The following is a 14,292-nucleotide window of genomic DNA, read 5'->3' on the forward strand; positions in this document are numbered from 1 at the left end:
TTTAGGAATTTGTCCATTTCTTCCAGGTTGTCCAATTTGTTGGCATATAATTTTTCACAGTATTCCCTGATAATTGTTTGTATCTCTGAGGGATTGGTTGTAATAATTCCATTTTCATTCATGATTTTATCTATTTGGGTCATCTCCCTTTTCTTTTTGAGAAGCCTGGCTAGAGGTTTGTCAATTTTGTTTATTTTTTCAAAAAACCAACTCTTAGTTTCGTTGATCTGCTCTACAGTTTTTTTAGATTCTATATTGTTTATTTCTGCTCCGATATCTTTATTATTTCTCTTCTTCTGCTGGGTTTAGGCTGCCTTTGCTGTTCTGCTTCTAGTTCCTTTAGGTGTGCTGTTAGATTTTGTATTTGGGATTTTTCTTGTTTCTTGAGATAGGCCTGGATTGCGATGTATTTTCCTCTCAGGACTGCCTTCGCTGCGTCCCAAAGCGTTTGGATTGTTGTATTTTCATTTTCGTTTGTTTCCATATATTTTTAAATTTCTTCTCTAATTGCCTGGTTGACCCACTCATTCTTTAGTAGGGTGTTCTTTAACCTCCATGCTTTTGGAGGTTTTCCAGACTTTTTCCTGTGGTTGATTTCAAGCTTCATAGCATTGTGGTCTGAGAGTATGCATTGTATAATTTCAATTCTTGTATACTTATGAAGGGCTGTTTTGTGACCCAGTATATGATCTATCTTGGAGAATGTTCCATGTGCACTCGAGAAGAAAGTATATTCTGTTGCTTTGGGATGCAGTTCTAAATATATCTGTCAAGTCCATCTGATCCAATGATCATTCAGGTCCCTTGTTTCTTTATTGACCATGTGTCTAGATGATCTATCCATTTCTGTAAGTGGAGTGTTAAAGTCCCCTGAAATTACCACATTCTTATCAATAAAGTTGCTTATGTTTATGAGTAATTGTTTTATATATTTGGGGGCTCTGGTATTCGGTGCATAGACATTTATAATTGTTAGCTCTTCCTGGTGGATAGACCCTGTAATTATTATATAATGCCCTTCTTCATCTCTTGTTACAGCCTTTAATTTAAAGTCTAGTTTGTCTGATATAAGTATGGCTACTCCAGCTTTTTTTTTTTGGCTTCCAGTAGCATGATAAATAGTTCTCCATCCCCTCACTCTCAATCTAAAGGTGTCCTCAGGTCTAAAATGAGTCTCTTGTAGACAGCAAATAGATGGGTCTTGGTTTTTTATCCATTCTGACACCCTATGTCTTTTGGTTGGCGCATTTAATCCATTTACATTCAGTGTTCTTATAGAAAGATATGGGTTTAGAGTCATTGTGATGTCTGTATGTTTTATGCTTGTAGTGATGTCTCTGGTACTTTGTCTCACAGGGTCCCCCTTAGGATCTCTTGTAGGGCTGGTTTAGTGGTGACAAATTCCTTCAGTTTTTGTTTGTTTGGGAAGACCTTTATCTCTCCTTCTATTCTAAATGACAGACTTGCTGGATAAAGGATTCTCGGCTGCATATTTTTTCTGTTCAACACATTGAGGATCTCGTGCCAATCCTTTCTGGCCTGCCAAGTTTCAAAAGAGAGATCAGTCACGAATCTTATAGGTCTCCCTTTATATGTTAGGGCACGTTTATCCCTTGCTGCTTTCAGAATTTTCTCTTTATCCTTGTATTTTGCCAGTTTCACTATGATATGTCGTGCAGAAGATCGATTCAAGTTACGTCTGAAGGGAGTTCTCTGTGCCTCTTGGATTTCAATGCCTTTTTCCTTCCCCAGTTCAGGGAAGTTCTCAGCTATTATTTCTTCAAGTACACCTTTCCCTCTCTCTTCCTCCTCTGGGACACCAATTATGCATATATTATTTCTTTTTAGTGTATCACTTAGTTCTCTAATTTTCCCCTCATACTCCTGGATTTTTTTATCTCTCTTTTTCTCAGCTTCCTCTTTTTCCATAATTTTATCTTCTAGTTCACCTATTCTTTCCTCTGCCTCTTCAATCCGAGCCGTGGTCATTTCCATTTTATTTTGCATCTCGTTTAAAGCGTTTTTCAGCTCCTCCTGACTGTTCTGTAGTCCTTTGATCTCTGTAGCAAGAGATTCTCTGCTGTCCTCTGTATTGTTTTCAAGCCCAGTGATTAATTTTATGACTATTATTCTAAATTCACTTTCTGTTATATTATTTAAATCCTTTTTGATCAGTTCATTAGCTGTTGTTATTTCCTGGAGATTCTTTTGAGGGGAATTCTTCCGTTTGGTCATTTTGGATAGTCCCTGGAATGGTGCGGACCTGCTGGGCACTTCCCCTGTGCTGTGGTGTATAACTGGAGTTGGTGGGTGGGGCCACAGTCAGACCTGATGTCTGCCTTCAGCCCACCGCTGGGGCCACAGTCAGACTGGTGTGTGCCTTCTCTTCCCCTCTCCTAGGGGCGGGATTCACTGTGGGGTGGGGTGGCCCGTCTGGGCTACTTGCACACTGCCAGGCTTGTGGTGCTGGGGATCTGGCGTATTAGCTGGGGTGGGTAGGCAAGGTGCACGGGGGCAGGAGGGACAGGCTTAGCTCGCTTCTCCTTCGGTGATCCACTTCAGGAGGGGCCCTGTGGCAGCAGGAGGGAGTCAGACCCGCTGCCGGAGGGGTGGCTCTGCAGAAGCACAGTGTTGGGTGTTTGCCCGGAGCAAGCAAGTTCCCTGGCAGGAACTGGTTCCCTTTGGGATTTTGGCTGGGGGATGGGCGAGGGCGATGGCGCTGGCTAGCGCCTTTGTTCCCCGCCAAACTGAGCTCTGTCGTCCAGGGGCTCAGCAACTCTCCTTCCCTTTGTCCTCCAGCCTTCCTGCTTTCCCAGCAGAGCTGTTAGCTTATAACCTTCCAGATGTCAAGTCCCGCTTGCTGTCAGAACACACTCCGTCCGGCCCCTCTGCTTTTGCAAGCCAGACTCCGGGGCTCTGCCTGGCCAGCGGGCCGCCCCTCCACCCCGGCTCTCTCCTGCCAGTCTGTGGAGCACGCACCGCCTCTCCGCCTTTCCTACCCTCTTCCATGGGCCTCTCGTCTGTGCTTGGCTCTGGAGACTCCATTCTGCTAGTCTTCTGGCGGTTTTCTGGGTTATTTAGTCAGGTGTAGGTGGAATCTAAGTGATCAGCATGACGTACGGTGAGCCCAGCGTCCTCCTAGGCCACCATCTTCTGCCAGTCTCCCGAAATACTTTTTGATATAAACTTTTCTTATTTTAAGAAGCAGCATCATACAATGTGGTAAGCTTCCTATTCCCAACAATTTATTTTCTATAGGAAGCCAGCAGCAAAGAGAGTAAGCAAAAACAATCTGAAAAAAATACATTCTTAAGAATGGAAAGAGACAAGTTGTACATTGTAAAATGGCAGTGCCATTGAAGACATGGTCTATAGGCTGGTACCAGTCTGTGACAAGTAAGGTATAGAAATTGAGGATAGTATCTAAAAAATTGTATATCAATTTGAGAAAGTAACAGATAAATCATATTTGAATCTAATAATAAAAAATGTGGATTGTCTTTTGTATGTGCATTTTCCCCCCCCAGCAATCCGTTTTCATTGAGTGTTAGTCCACAATGGTTTAGCAATTAAAAACATCACCATCCACAACAACCTAAAATCCAGTCCTTCACAAAAAAATAGTTTGAGAAGTATTGCTTTAAGGTCTTATCCTACCTTCCCACGGTCACAACACAGGAAGAGTTCAGCAAACATCTGCCTCCGCATATCCGTTTTTATGATCTCCCGGAATTCATCTGCACAATGACAGAGGTGCTTAAGGAGTTTCTCAAACATTTCACTTTTAAAGTCTGCAATGTATGAGGAGATGTACTGCAGAGAAAAAGAAGATAAATGATTGATTTAAAACAGGGCTCTTTACTTGGATTTTCCCTGGGATTCAGTTGATGTGTATGAAATTATTGGCTACAATTTTTTCCATATCATTTCCTTGTCACGTGAATAAAGCATTTTCATGTTAGTACTATTCTTCAGCTGTGCTGCAGACAGAGGTAATTAATACAAAACCATACACCAAAACCATACACCAGTGAGACTAAATATTTTTGGAGCAACTCCCCTCTAGACCACAACAGCATTATATAGAGCACACTTTTTACCTCCCGGCATGAAATAGCAGCAGTTATAAAACATTGCCTGTAAGTTAGTAGTTCTAAAAATTGGATGCAGTTTTCTTTTGATGAATGGCATTATAAAAACCATGTGTTTTCCGAGACTGGCTACATTTAATTATTGGAGTATAAAGAATGGGGATTGTCCAAAGTTTCTGCATCTTCTGATATTATAATAAGGTATCCTTTGTCTATTTTTTTTTTTGAAAGTATAGAGTCTGAAGACATCTATGCTTATGGGCCATTTCTCTTGGTTCCTATTGAACAGATTCCCGGAAGTGGGATTGTTAGCTTAGAAGGTAAATGCATCTGTTTTTTGGGTAAGATTTTACATCAGGCTTGGGCTTTTTTGTTCTTCCATTACTAATGAATACCATTCCTCCTCAGCCTCACCACCAGTGTGTATTGTCTTCTGGATTTTCCCTCATTTTATGGGTCAGGAACATAACATTCTTGATCTATACTTGACTATAAAGATCTTATGTTAAGGGACAAATGGATCTAGTGCTGGAAGAGTTTCTGAGGGAACCTTTCTTGAAGTGTTAGCCCAACTCATAAGTAAATGATTTCCTTGTCTGTCCCAGCACAGTGGTAGCCAAATTTGTACTGGGAGTCCAATTTGGATCAAATCGCCCTACTTCCATAGCCATAAATGATTGGAGCAGGGGATGATCCCTGATATAAACAAAGCCATTCAGATTCTTTCCACTAGAAATTGGGAATTAGGACTGGGAAATGGTTGGTTGTCCTCTGAGAGGGGCTGGACTTGTAAATGTAAACTTAAGAGTTTTGGGTGGCCAGATTCCTCCAGGTAAATGGAGGATGCAGGATAAGTCAGTATATAGAGACAGATGAAACAGAAAACAGAAAGAAGAGTCTTTATTTTTCCAAGTCCCTGACTTCCAGAAGTCAGACCATATTCTTGCTCTTGGACTCCATACATTTCATTTTCATCTACATTAACTCAGGTTGGCTTCTGTTTCTTACAATTAAAGGAGACTAATATAGCTTGCCTAAAATGGAATGTTTTATTGGCATATTTCATTGGCATAATTTTTGAAATGAAGAATGTAGTAGACATTTCACTTCCTCACTAATATCATCTACGCAAATTTAGAATGTACTATGTAAGAGATACATTAGGCTTGAATCCATGCAAATGAATCATAAACCATATTCAATTGACTTAGAGATCAAAAGAGGAAATTTAAAGCAGTGTAAGAGAGGTTTTCTAAATATTTCGTTTCATTGGCAGCCGAAACCTTCTAATTGTCATTATTTCTGATGGATCAATGAGTACAGTTAAGTTCTTATGTGTTCCCTTGGGATGCATAATAGTGTAATGGTTAAGAACTCACATTTTGCCTCATCAAAATACCAATGGCATTTTTCACAGAAATGGAACAAAGAATCCCAAAATTTGTATGGGACCATAAAAGACTTCAAATAACACAAGCAACCTTGAGAAAATAGAATCAAGCTGGAGACATCACGCTTCCTGATTTCAAGCTATACTGCAAGACTAGAGTTAGCAAAACAGCACGGTACTGGCATAAACATAGACACATAGATCCATGGAATAGAATAGAGACCCCAGAAATAAACCTATGCATGTATGGTCAACTAACCTATGACAAAGGAGGCAAGAACATACAATGAGGAAAAGACAGTTTCTTCAATACACAGTGTTGGAAAAACAGGACAGTTACATGCAATTCTACTTCTGGATCTAGAGAAAATGAAAACACCAGTTTGATACATGTACCCCTATGTTCATTGAAGCATTATTTACAATAGCCAAGATATGAAAACAATTTAAGTGTCATCGATAGAAGAATGGACAAAAAAGATGTGGTATATGTATACAGTGGAATGTTACTCCACCGTACAAAAGGAGATTGCCATTTGCGACAACATGGATGGACCCAGAAGGTACTATGATAAGTGAAATCAGCCAGACAGAGAAAGACAAATACTTATGATTTCACTTATATACAGAATCGATGAGGCTTTACCAGGCCTGTATTGCAGCTGACTTCTGCCTAATCCTGTTACGCTTCCCTCCCTTCACAACTATTGATCCCTAATAAATAACCTGTGTACCAGGATCCGTCTCAGCATCTGCCTCATGGGGAAAGTGACATTTGAGTCAAGAAGGAGAAGAGGGAGTAAACCATGTGGAAATATGTGAGGAGCACTGTCCTAGAAAAGTGGTAAGGCCTGAGGTGAGAACATACTTGGGGGTTTCTAGTAATGGCAAGGTAGCTAATGTGACTGAGGCAGAATGAGTGAGGAGTACAGAGAGAGAGGTGAAGACAGGGGTCATCAGACAGTACAGGTCAAGCCCTGGGGTCATGTTAAGGGCTTTGGTTTTTACTTTAAGTAAGATGGGAAGCCCTTGGAGGGTTTTAAGCAGAAGACTGGCTTAATTTACCTATATTTCTTTTTTTAAAAAGTTTATTTATTTTTCAGTAATCTCTGCACCAAATGTGGGGCTGGAACTCATGACCCAGAGATCAAGAGTTGCATCCTCTTCCAACTGAGAGAGATAGGCACCCCTACCTTCCATTTTAAAAGGCAAGAGTGAAAAGCATAAGAGACTCTTAAAAACTGAGAACAAACTGAGGGTTGATGGGGGGGTGGGAGGGAGGGTAGGGTAGGTGATGGGCATTGAAGAGGGCATCTTTTGGGATGAGTACTGGGTGTTGTATGGAAACCAATTTGACAATAAATTTCATATATTAAAAAAAAAGGCAAGAGTGAAAATAAGGGTGTCAGTCAGAAAGCTAATGAAATAAGGCAGTTGTGAGATGATGATGGCTTATAACAGAGTGCAGGTGGTGAGAAGACATCAGATTCTAAACATTTCCAGAAGGTGGAGACAAAAAAAAAACCCTCACATTTTGGAACCTATCTGAGTTCAAATCCCAGTTCCCATATTTACTGGCTGAGTAACCTTGGCTGAGTCACTGAACTTCCCAGTTTCTTAATTTATAAAATGCGTACCACAGTAGCTTTCTCACTGAGTCATGAAGAGGATCTTGTGTATGTACAGAGTGTAAGTATTTCATGTAATAAGTTCTCTGTAGCCATTGCTCCTGCTTCCTTTTGAGGTAGGTAAAAAAATTGACCAAGAAAAAGAATAAAAGTCTTCTCAGTAGACATATCTATTTAGAAGGAAAAATCCAATGAGATCAGGGATTCTCAAAATGTTGCCCCTTGACTACAACTCCTGAGAGCTTGTTAGAACCTCTGAGGGCATCACCTCAGAGCTTGTTAGAAATGAAAACTTGGTATAAACTTAGGGGTGCATGTATCCCTTTGAATTAGTATTCTCATATTATTTGGGTAAATACCCAGTAGTGTGATTGCTGGATCATAAGGTAGTTCTATTTTTAACTTTTTGAGGAACCTCCATACTGTTTTCCACAGTGGCTGCACCAGTTTGCTCTCCCACCAACAGTGCATGAGTGTTTCTTTTACAGAAGCATTATTTATAATAGCTAAGATATGGAAGTAGCCTCAGTGTCCATCGATTGATGAATAAAGAAGATGTGGGATATAAATTATGGAAAGAGCCTAAATGTCCATCAACTGATGAATGGATAAAGAAATTGTGGTTTATATACACAATGGAGTACTACGTGGCAAGGAGAAAGAATGAAATATGGCCCTTTGTAGCAACGTGGATGGAACTGGAGAGTGTTATGCCAAGTGAAATAAGCCATACAGAGAAAGACATATGTTCTCTGTTTTCACTCTTAGGTGGATCCTGAGAAACTTACCAGAAACCCATGGGGGAGGGAAAGGAAAAAAAAAAAAAAGAGGTTAGAGTGGGAGAGACCCAAAGCATAAGAGACTCTTAAAAACTGAGAACAAACTGAGGGTTGATGGGGGGTGGGGAGGAGAGGAGGGTGGGTGATGGGTATTGAAGAGGTCATCTTTTGGGATGAGCACTGGGTGTTGTATGGAAACCAATTTGACAATAAATTTCATATATTGGGGAAAAAAATAAGATGTGGGATATATACAATAGAATATTACTCAGCCATAAAAAAAGAATGAAATCTTGCCATTTGCAACAACAGGGATGGAGCTAGGGAGTATAATGCTAAGTGAAATAAGTCAGTAGGAGAAAGACATATATCATATGATTTCACTCATATGTGGAATTTAAGAAACAAAAAAAAAAGTAAAGGGGAAAAAATAAGACAAAGAGAGAGAAACAAATCAAGAAACTGACTCTTAACTATAGAGAACAAATTGATGGCTACCAGAGGGAAGAGGTGAGTAGGATGAGTTAAATAGGTGATGGGGATTAAAGAGAGCACTTGTGATGAGAACAGGGTGATGATATATGGAAGTGTCGTTACTATATTGTATACCTGAAACTAATATGATACTGTATGTTAACTGGAAATAAAAAGAAACTTAACTTTAAAAAAAAGAACGAAACACAATCTTTTGGGTGGCTATTAAAGCAAAATGCGTTTAAAGAAACAAACACTTTTCTCCAAAAAAAAAAAAAAAAAAAGGAAGAAGAAATGTAAATTTGGGGACCCTACTCCAGATCTACTGAATCAGAAACTCAGAGGGGAGTGGGATCCAGAATCTGTGTTTTTAAAAGCCCTCTGGGAGCAAAATACACTTCTAGCTCTTAAACAGGCTCCTTCCTGTCACAAGTGTGCAGAGTCAGAACAGAAATAATATGAGTTAATGTCACATGACCAGACTAGCTGCCCCCAGAGTTCTTGGAGAAGGGAAATCATCTTTCTTTCCCCCTCTAGAAATACGGATGGATCCAAACACTTTTCCACAGTTATTCTTTCCTTGTATCTCAACACTCAGAAATCCTGTGACATTAGCCAGTGGGGGGCATGTGGTTGTGTAAACTATGTATAGAAATCTAAGTGGGCCCGTCAAGGAGACTGGGTCCTTGGGTCTTTTTCCTCCAACTTTACACATGGTAACTTGAAATAAAAAGTCCACTCTGGAGTGAAAAAAATAAAATAAAATATAAAAATAAACCCTCTGGGCTATTTTTATGTTTACTAAAGGCTGAGAACCATTGAAATATATGACATGCGGGTGACTGGTCCTAATTATTCCAGAATCCTAATGTTGCTTAATATATAAATTAACCTTTTGGGAATTGACCTCAAAGACATTTGAGTTTTCTGGATGCGGTAATCCTATTAAACCACGGCTTAGTTTAACTGCCTCTCCAAGAGACACTTCAACATTCTGGATTTATAGAGTATGGGTTTTGTGAGTGAGTGTGTTCTGTAAGTGTAGGCTATATGACGTAAAGACTAGCAATTGCCAACTAACTACAAATTCCAAACAGAACAATTACAGAAGTTTGTCGGTATCTCTTCTAAAAACAGAGAAAGCAAAAACACATGGCCTTTGTGTTTTCATAGCCTCCCAAGGAATAAAACAATGAATACCTGCCAATCCTGAAATGATTGCCTAGTTTAATTTAAGAATATAATGAACTACTAATATCCTTCAGTTTAATAGCTCTGTGAGCTGGTAAACACTTGAATTGTACTTAATCAAGTTATCTTCATGTGCTGGGTCCCAGTGTGATGAATTCTGGACTTTTTCTTTATGACTTGAAAACCAAAATGTTGAGAATGTAGTGAAAGTCACAATTAACAGACTGATAGCTACTGTTAAATTCTACAACTCTGGGCCATTAGGATTCATATTTATTTAATTGTAGACATACTGGAGAGTTGATGAAGTGGGTAATATAAGAGTGATGGAAAGAAAACTATATTTGGAAGCTGTTTTAGGCATTAACTTCCAAACTATATATGTAAGTCCTGGTAGCATATAACATTTTCAGAAATGCCTGCAGATAAGGACTATAAAATATTGAAATACACAGATTATATTGGCTATCTATCATTGAAGAAGTGGTGTGTTCATATAGGATTTGGACAGATAATTAGCTTTCCAGTCTCAGAGAGGGAATTTTTAAAAACAATTAATGCTAGTTAATATGCCCAACAAAACAGAAATATACTTTAACTTTTCCAATTTTTGAAAATCAGAATCATTTGCTTAACAAATGAATTTCAGCAAAGGCCTTATTCAATTATCCAATAATAATAATACATAATATAGTACATATTATATATTATACATATTATATATAATTATCCAATAATAACAAAAGTAATAAAATAAAATAATAAATAAATAAAATAAAAATAATAAAAGTAATAGACTGAAACACACGATTTTACCCCTATTGGTAAAAGGCAGCTTAGGCAATGTTATGGGTTAGGTTGTGTCCCCTCAAAGTTCATACATTGAAGGCCTAACCCTTAGTACCCCAGATTGTGACTGTATTTTGAGATAGGATCTTTAAAGAGGTAATTAAGGGGCGCCTGGGTGGCTCAGTCGGTTAAGCGTCCGACTTCAGCTCAGGTCACGATCTCACGGTCCATGAGTTCGAGCCCCGCGACAGGCTCTGGGCTGATGGCTCAGAGCCTGGAGCCTGCTTCCGATTCTGTGTCTCCCTCTCTCTCTGCCCCTCCTCCATTCATGCTCTGTCTCTCTCTGTCTCAAAAATTAAAAAAAAAAACGTTAAAAAAATAATAAAAAAAATAAAGAGGTAATTAAATTAAAATGAGGTCATTAGGGTGGGCCAAAAGCTAATATGACCAGTGTCCTAATAAGAAGAGGAAATTTGGACACAGACATGTGCAGAGGAAAGACCATGCGAAGGCACGGGGAGATGACCATCTATCTATAAGCCAAGGAGAGAGACCCTCAAAAGAAACTAACCCTGCCAATACCTTGTCTTGGACTTCCAGCCTTCAGAACCATGAGAAATTAAATTTCTGATGTTTAAGTCACCCAGTACTTTGTTATGGTAGTCCAAGCAAACTGATACAAACAATAAGAAATTACTGATCAGCAAATTCCTTGATTTATGTATTTTTTACAGTTGAAGACCACGTAGGAAGACACACACCTGGGAGGACAGTTTACCATAGACCGTCCCATTTCCTGGGCTTAAAATTCCCTCATTTCTCCCTCATTTCCCTCATGCAGTTTTCACAAGATATTGCTACTCCTACCTCTACCTCCACCAAAGCCATCATTCCTTCAGTCAGAAAAAGACAAATATCATATGACTTCACTCATATGATACAAAACAGATGAACATAAGGGAAGGGAAGCAAAAATAATATAAAAACAGGGAGGGACACAAAACATAAGAGACTTAAAATATGGAGAACAAAAAGAGGGTTACTGGAGGGATTGTGGGAGGGGGGATGGGCTAAATGGGTAACGGGAATTAAGAAATATGCTCCTGAAATCATTGTTGCACTATATGCTAATTAACTTGGATGTAAATTTAAAAATAAATTAAATTAAATGGTAAAAAAAAAACACAAAAAAAGCCATCATTCTTCCTTCTTCTGTCCTTCCCTGCCATAACTCAAAGCATATGAAACACAAAATAAACAGAACAAAACAACACAAATTACAAAATGCAAAATTATAAATAACAGAATAGAGAGTCACTCAGATACATACCATTTTGGGGAAAATGCACAGCCTGGATTTAGTAGAATATGTTAAAGGAAAGATACAGTCTTTGAGTAATTTGATGAAACCTCTCTATTTTAAAATTTAAACTTTGAGTCACATCAGCTTGAAGGCTGTGTGATTGGTACAAAACAACTGAGCCTAAGAAAGTGGCTACCTCAAAGCAGACCACTACGGAGCAAGAACAGACTAAGCCCCAGAGAAGAGAATTCAGGCAGAGATGTGGCCTTTATTTACTCCTCTTTAACTCCCTAGTTTCTTAGTGTCACAAAATCAGAAGTTAATATCTGAATCCCACTGTATAGTATTTGTAGTTTTTGCATAGAATTCTTCTCAAGCCTATTATATAATTCAGGTGCAGATCTCAGACTGTTTGAAGTCCAGGCCTACTGAAGGATGCTCCCAGGAAACTGACCCTCACTTTACCCAGTCCCACAGTAAACAAGATGCTAGATTGTTTTCACTTGCCTCTGGTGAGCAGGTAGGTGCAGCCAGAGTTTCCACAATGACCAGGTAGGAGATAGGATCAAAGCAAAGCAAACTCAGAGTGGTTGACTGCCTCAGTTTGCCTGGGACATCCCTAGTTTTAGCACTGAGAGTCCCATGTTCTAAGAAACCCCTCACTTCCAAGCAAATCAGAATGGTTTGAAACTCTAAACATTGATCCATGCCAATGGTCTAATTCCTGTGGGAAACTCTGGAGGAACCTCTGTTTGGAAGCATACTGTGTTGTATCCTGCTTTATATAACAAACCATCTCTGTTAATACCTGAATCCTTTGCTATAAAAGAAATTTTACAGCCTTTAACTGTGTGTGAAGCATCTTTCCATTACCATCCCATTGGACAACCACACATAGGACAAGCTGTACAGAGAGTTCTTATTCTATGGTATGCATTCATCCATTCTCAATCCATTTGTTGTATTTATGTAATCACAAGATAAAGAATATGTATTTGTTATAGATAACTGGGAAGAATGATGAACACAAATGACAATTTGAGTCAGGAGTCTGGTGCCTAGAATGAGAAGAACTGATAAGCAGGTCACACTCCCCTAGAGAATAATGCTTTAGAAGACTTCACTCTTGTTTGAGAAGGCCATACTTTGTACTACTTTGAAGGCAAGAGTTCAGGGGACTAACTTTGAAATTATACTAGGGAAGGAATATAACCCAGGCCAGAGCCAGCTGATACAATCAGTAGAAACAGAAGTATGTCAATCTCTGGAGCCCCCAGAGGTAGGGAAGGAGGATCTGCAGTGATAAGAGGTCAGCCTCCCTCAGTTCCTCACTCTGGGATCTTAGAAGATTCTCCTCTACCTGAGGCCATCCTTACCCCTCATTCCATGAACTCTTGTCATACTAAAAGTCTTGTATGTGGCCATCACTAATGATTTAGAGATAACAAATTTCCTTTCCCTGGTAGTGCATGGTGATGCCTTCTTCAGGTAGCATTTTCCCCACAGAAATAGTCACTTTTATTAAGAACTCCATTTCAGGCACATTCAAACCACAGACTCCAGCCACTACACAAAATATTGCTTCTATTTAGGAAATGGGTTCGAAGTTCCAAACAACCTACGGAAACCTTTTTCTTTGGAGGGAGGGCATACAGCCACTTGTGGGACTGTCATTTAAAAATTATGGGCACTTTAGGGGCACCTGGGTGGCTCAGTCTGTTAAGCGTTGGATTTCGGCTCAGGTCATGACCTCCTGGAATTCAACCCTGTGTTGGACTCTGTGCTAACAACTGACAGCCCGGAGCCTGCTTCAGATTTGTGTCTCCCTCTCTCTCTGCCCCTCCCCGCTCATGCTCTGTCTCTCTCTCTCAAAAATAAAAATTAAAACACTTAAAAAATAAAATTAAAAGTATGGGCACTTTAACAACTCACAGTAAATTTTGCTTTGAAATGTACCAAGAAAAATTTAAACATGTCCAACTCTCAGACTTCTCTGGAAGCAAATTAGTAAAAAATTCTTTATCGAAGCAAATGAAATTTGTAGAGCTCAAAGAGTCCAGGAAATGAAAAAAGAAACTTCCTACCTAAAAAAGTTAACTAAATTCTCTATAATCACATTAATGGTGATTTTCCTCTGCTGATAAACAAATTAACTAATCAGATGAAAGGTGAAATGAAAGGTTTGTCCTCTGAAGGATTGAAATCTGGAAATTTCAGGAAGGATACACCTATCAGGAACTTCTTACTTCTGGCCTGAACACAGTAATGCAGTTACTATGCTAAAGGGGACACAGTGAAATCTAAGGGTTAAGACTTCTGTTCCTTTTTAAACTTATATTCAATATCGACTTGGACAACTGAACACCAGTGTTAAAATGATACAAATGCTAAGTTTTGTCTCCTGGAATGAGTTGTCTTTTGGAAACCAGAGTGTTCTGAGAATTCAAAACAAGCCTGACACTCTCCAAAAACATATTTCTTTTGTGTCTAAATGTCCAACTTACAAAACAAAACAAGAATCCCAGATAAACCAGCACATTCTACATTTTAAATTGTTCTTGTCAATATATTAATGTTGAAAGCACCGTTATTAAGGTTCCTTTCAAAGTAAGGGGCTACAGGTAGGGCAGGTGGAAAAAATTCAAAC

The 14,292-nt window shown here is 39.1% G+C and overlaps 1 protein-coding gene across 41 annotated transcripts in view; it reads right to left on the bottom strand.

Moving 5' to 3' along the window:
* EFCAB5 (EF-hand calcium binding domain 5) overlaps positions 1-14,292 on the bottom strand; it is a 198,426-nt gene that overhangs the window by 84,832 nt on the left and 99,302 nt on the right. For all 41 annotated transcript variants that reach the window (XM_045044905.1, XM_045044891.1, XM_045044887.1 and 38 more), the window contains one exon: positions 3,658-3,813. In XM_045044905.1, the coding sequence (XP_044900840.1) occupies positions 3,658-3,813 (156 nt within the window). The remainder of the gene's footprint in view (positions 1-3,657; positions 3,814-14,292) is intronic.

This window comes from Felis catus, chromosome E1 (genome assembly GCF_018350175.1).
Source record: "Felis catus isolate Fca126 chromosome E1, F.catus_Fca126_mat1.0, whole genome shotgun sequence".
Classification (NCBI taxonomy): Eukaryota; Metazoa; Chordata; class Mammalia; order Carnivora; family Felidae; genus Felis; species Felis catus.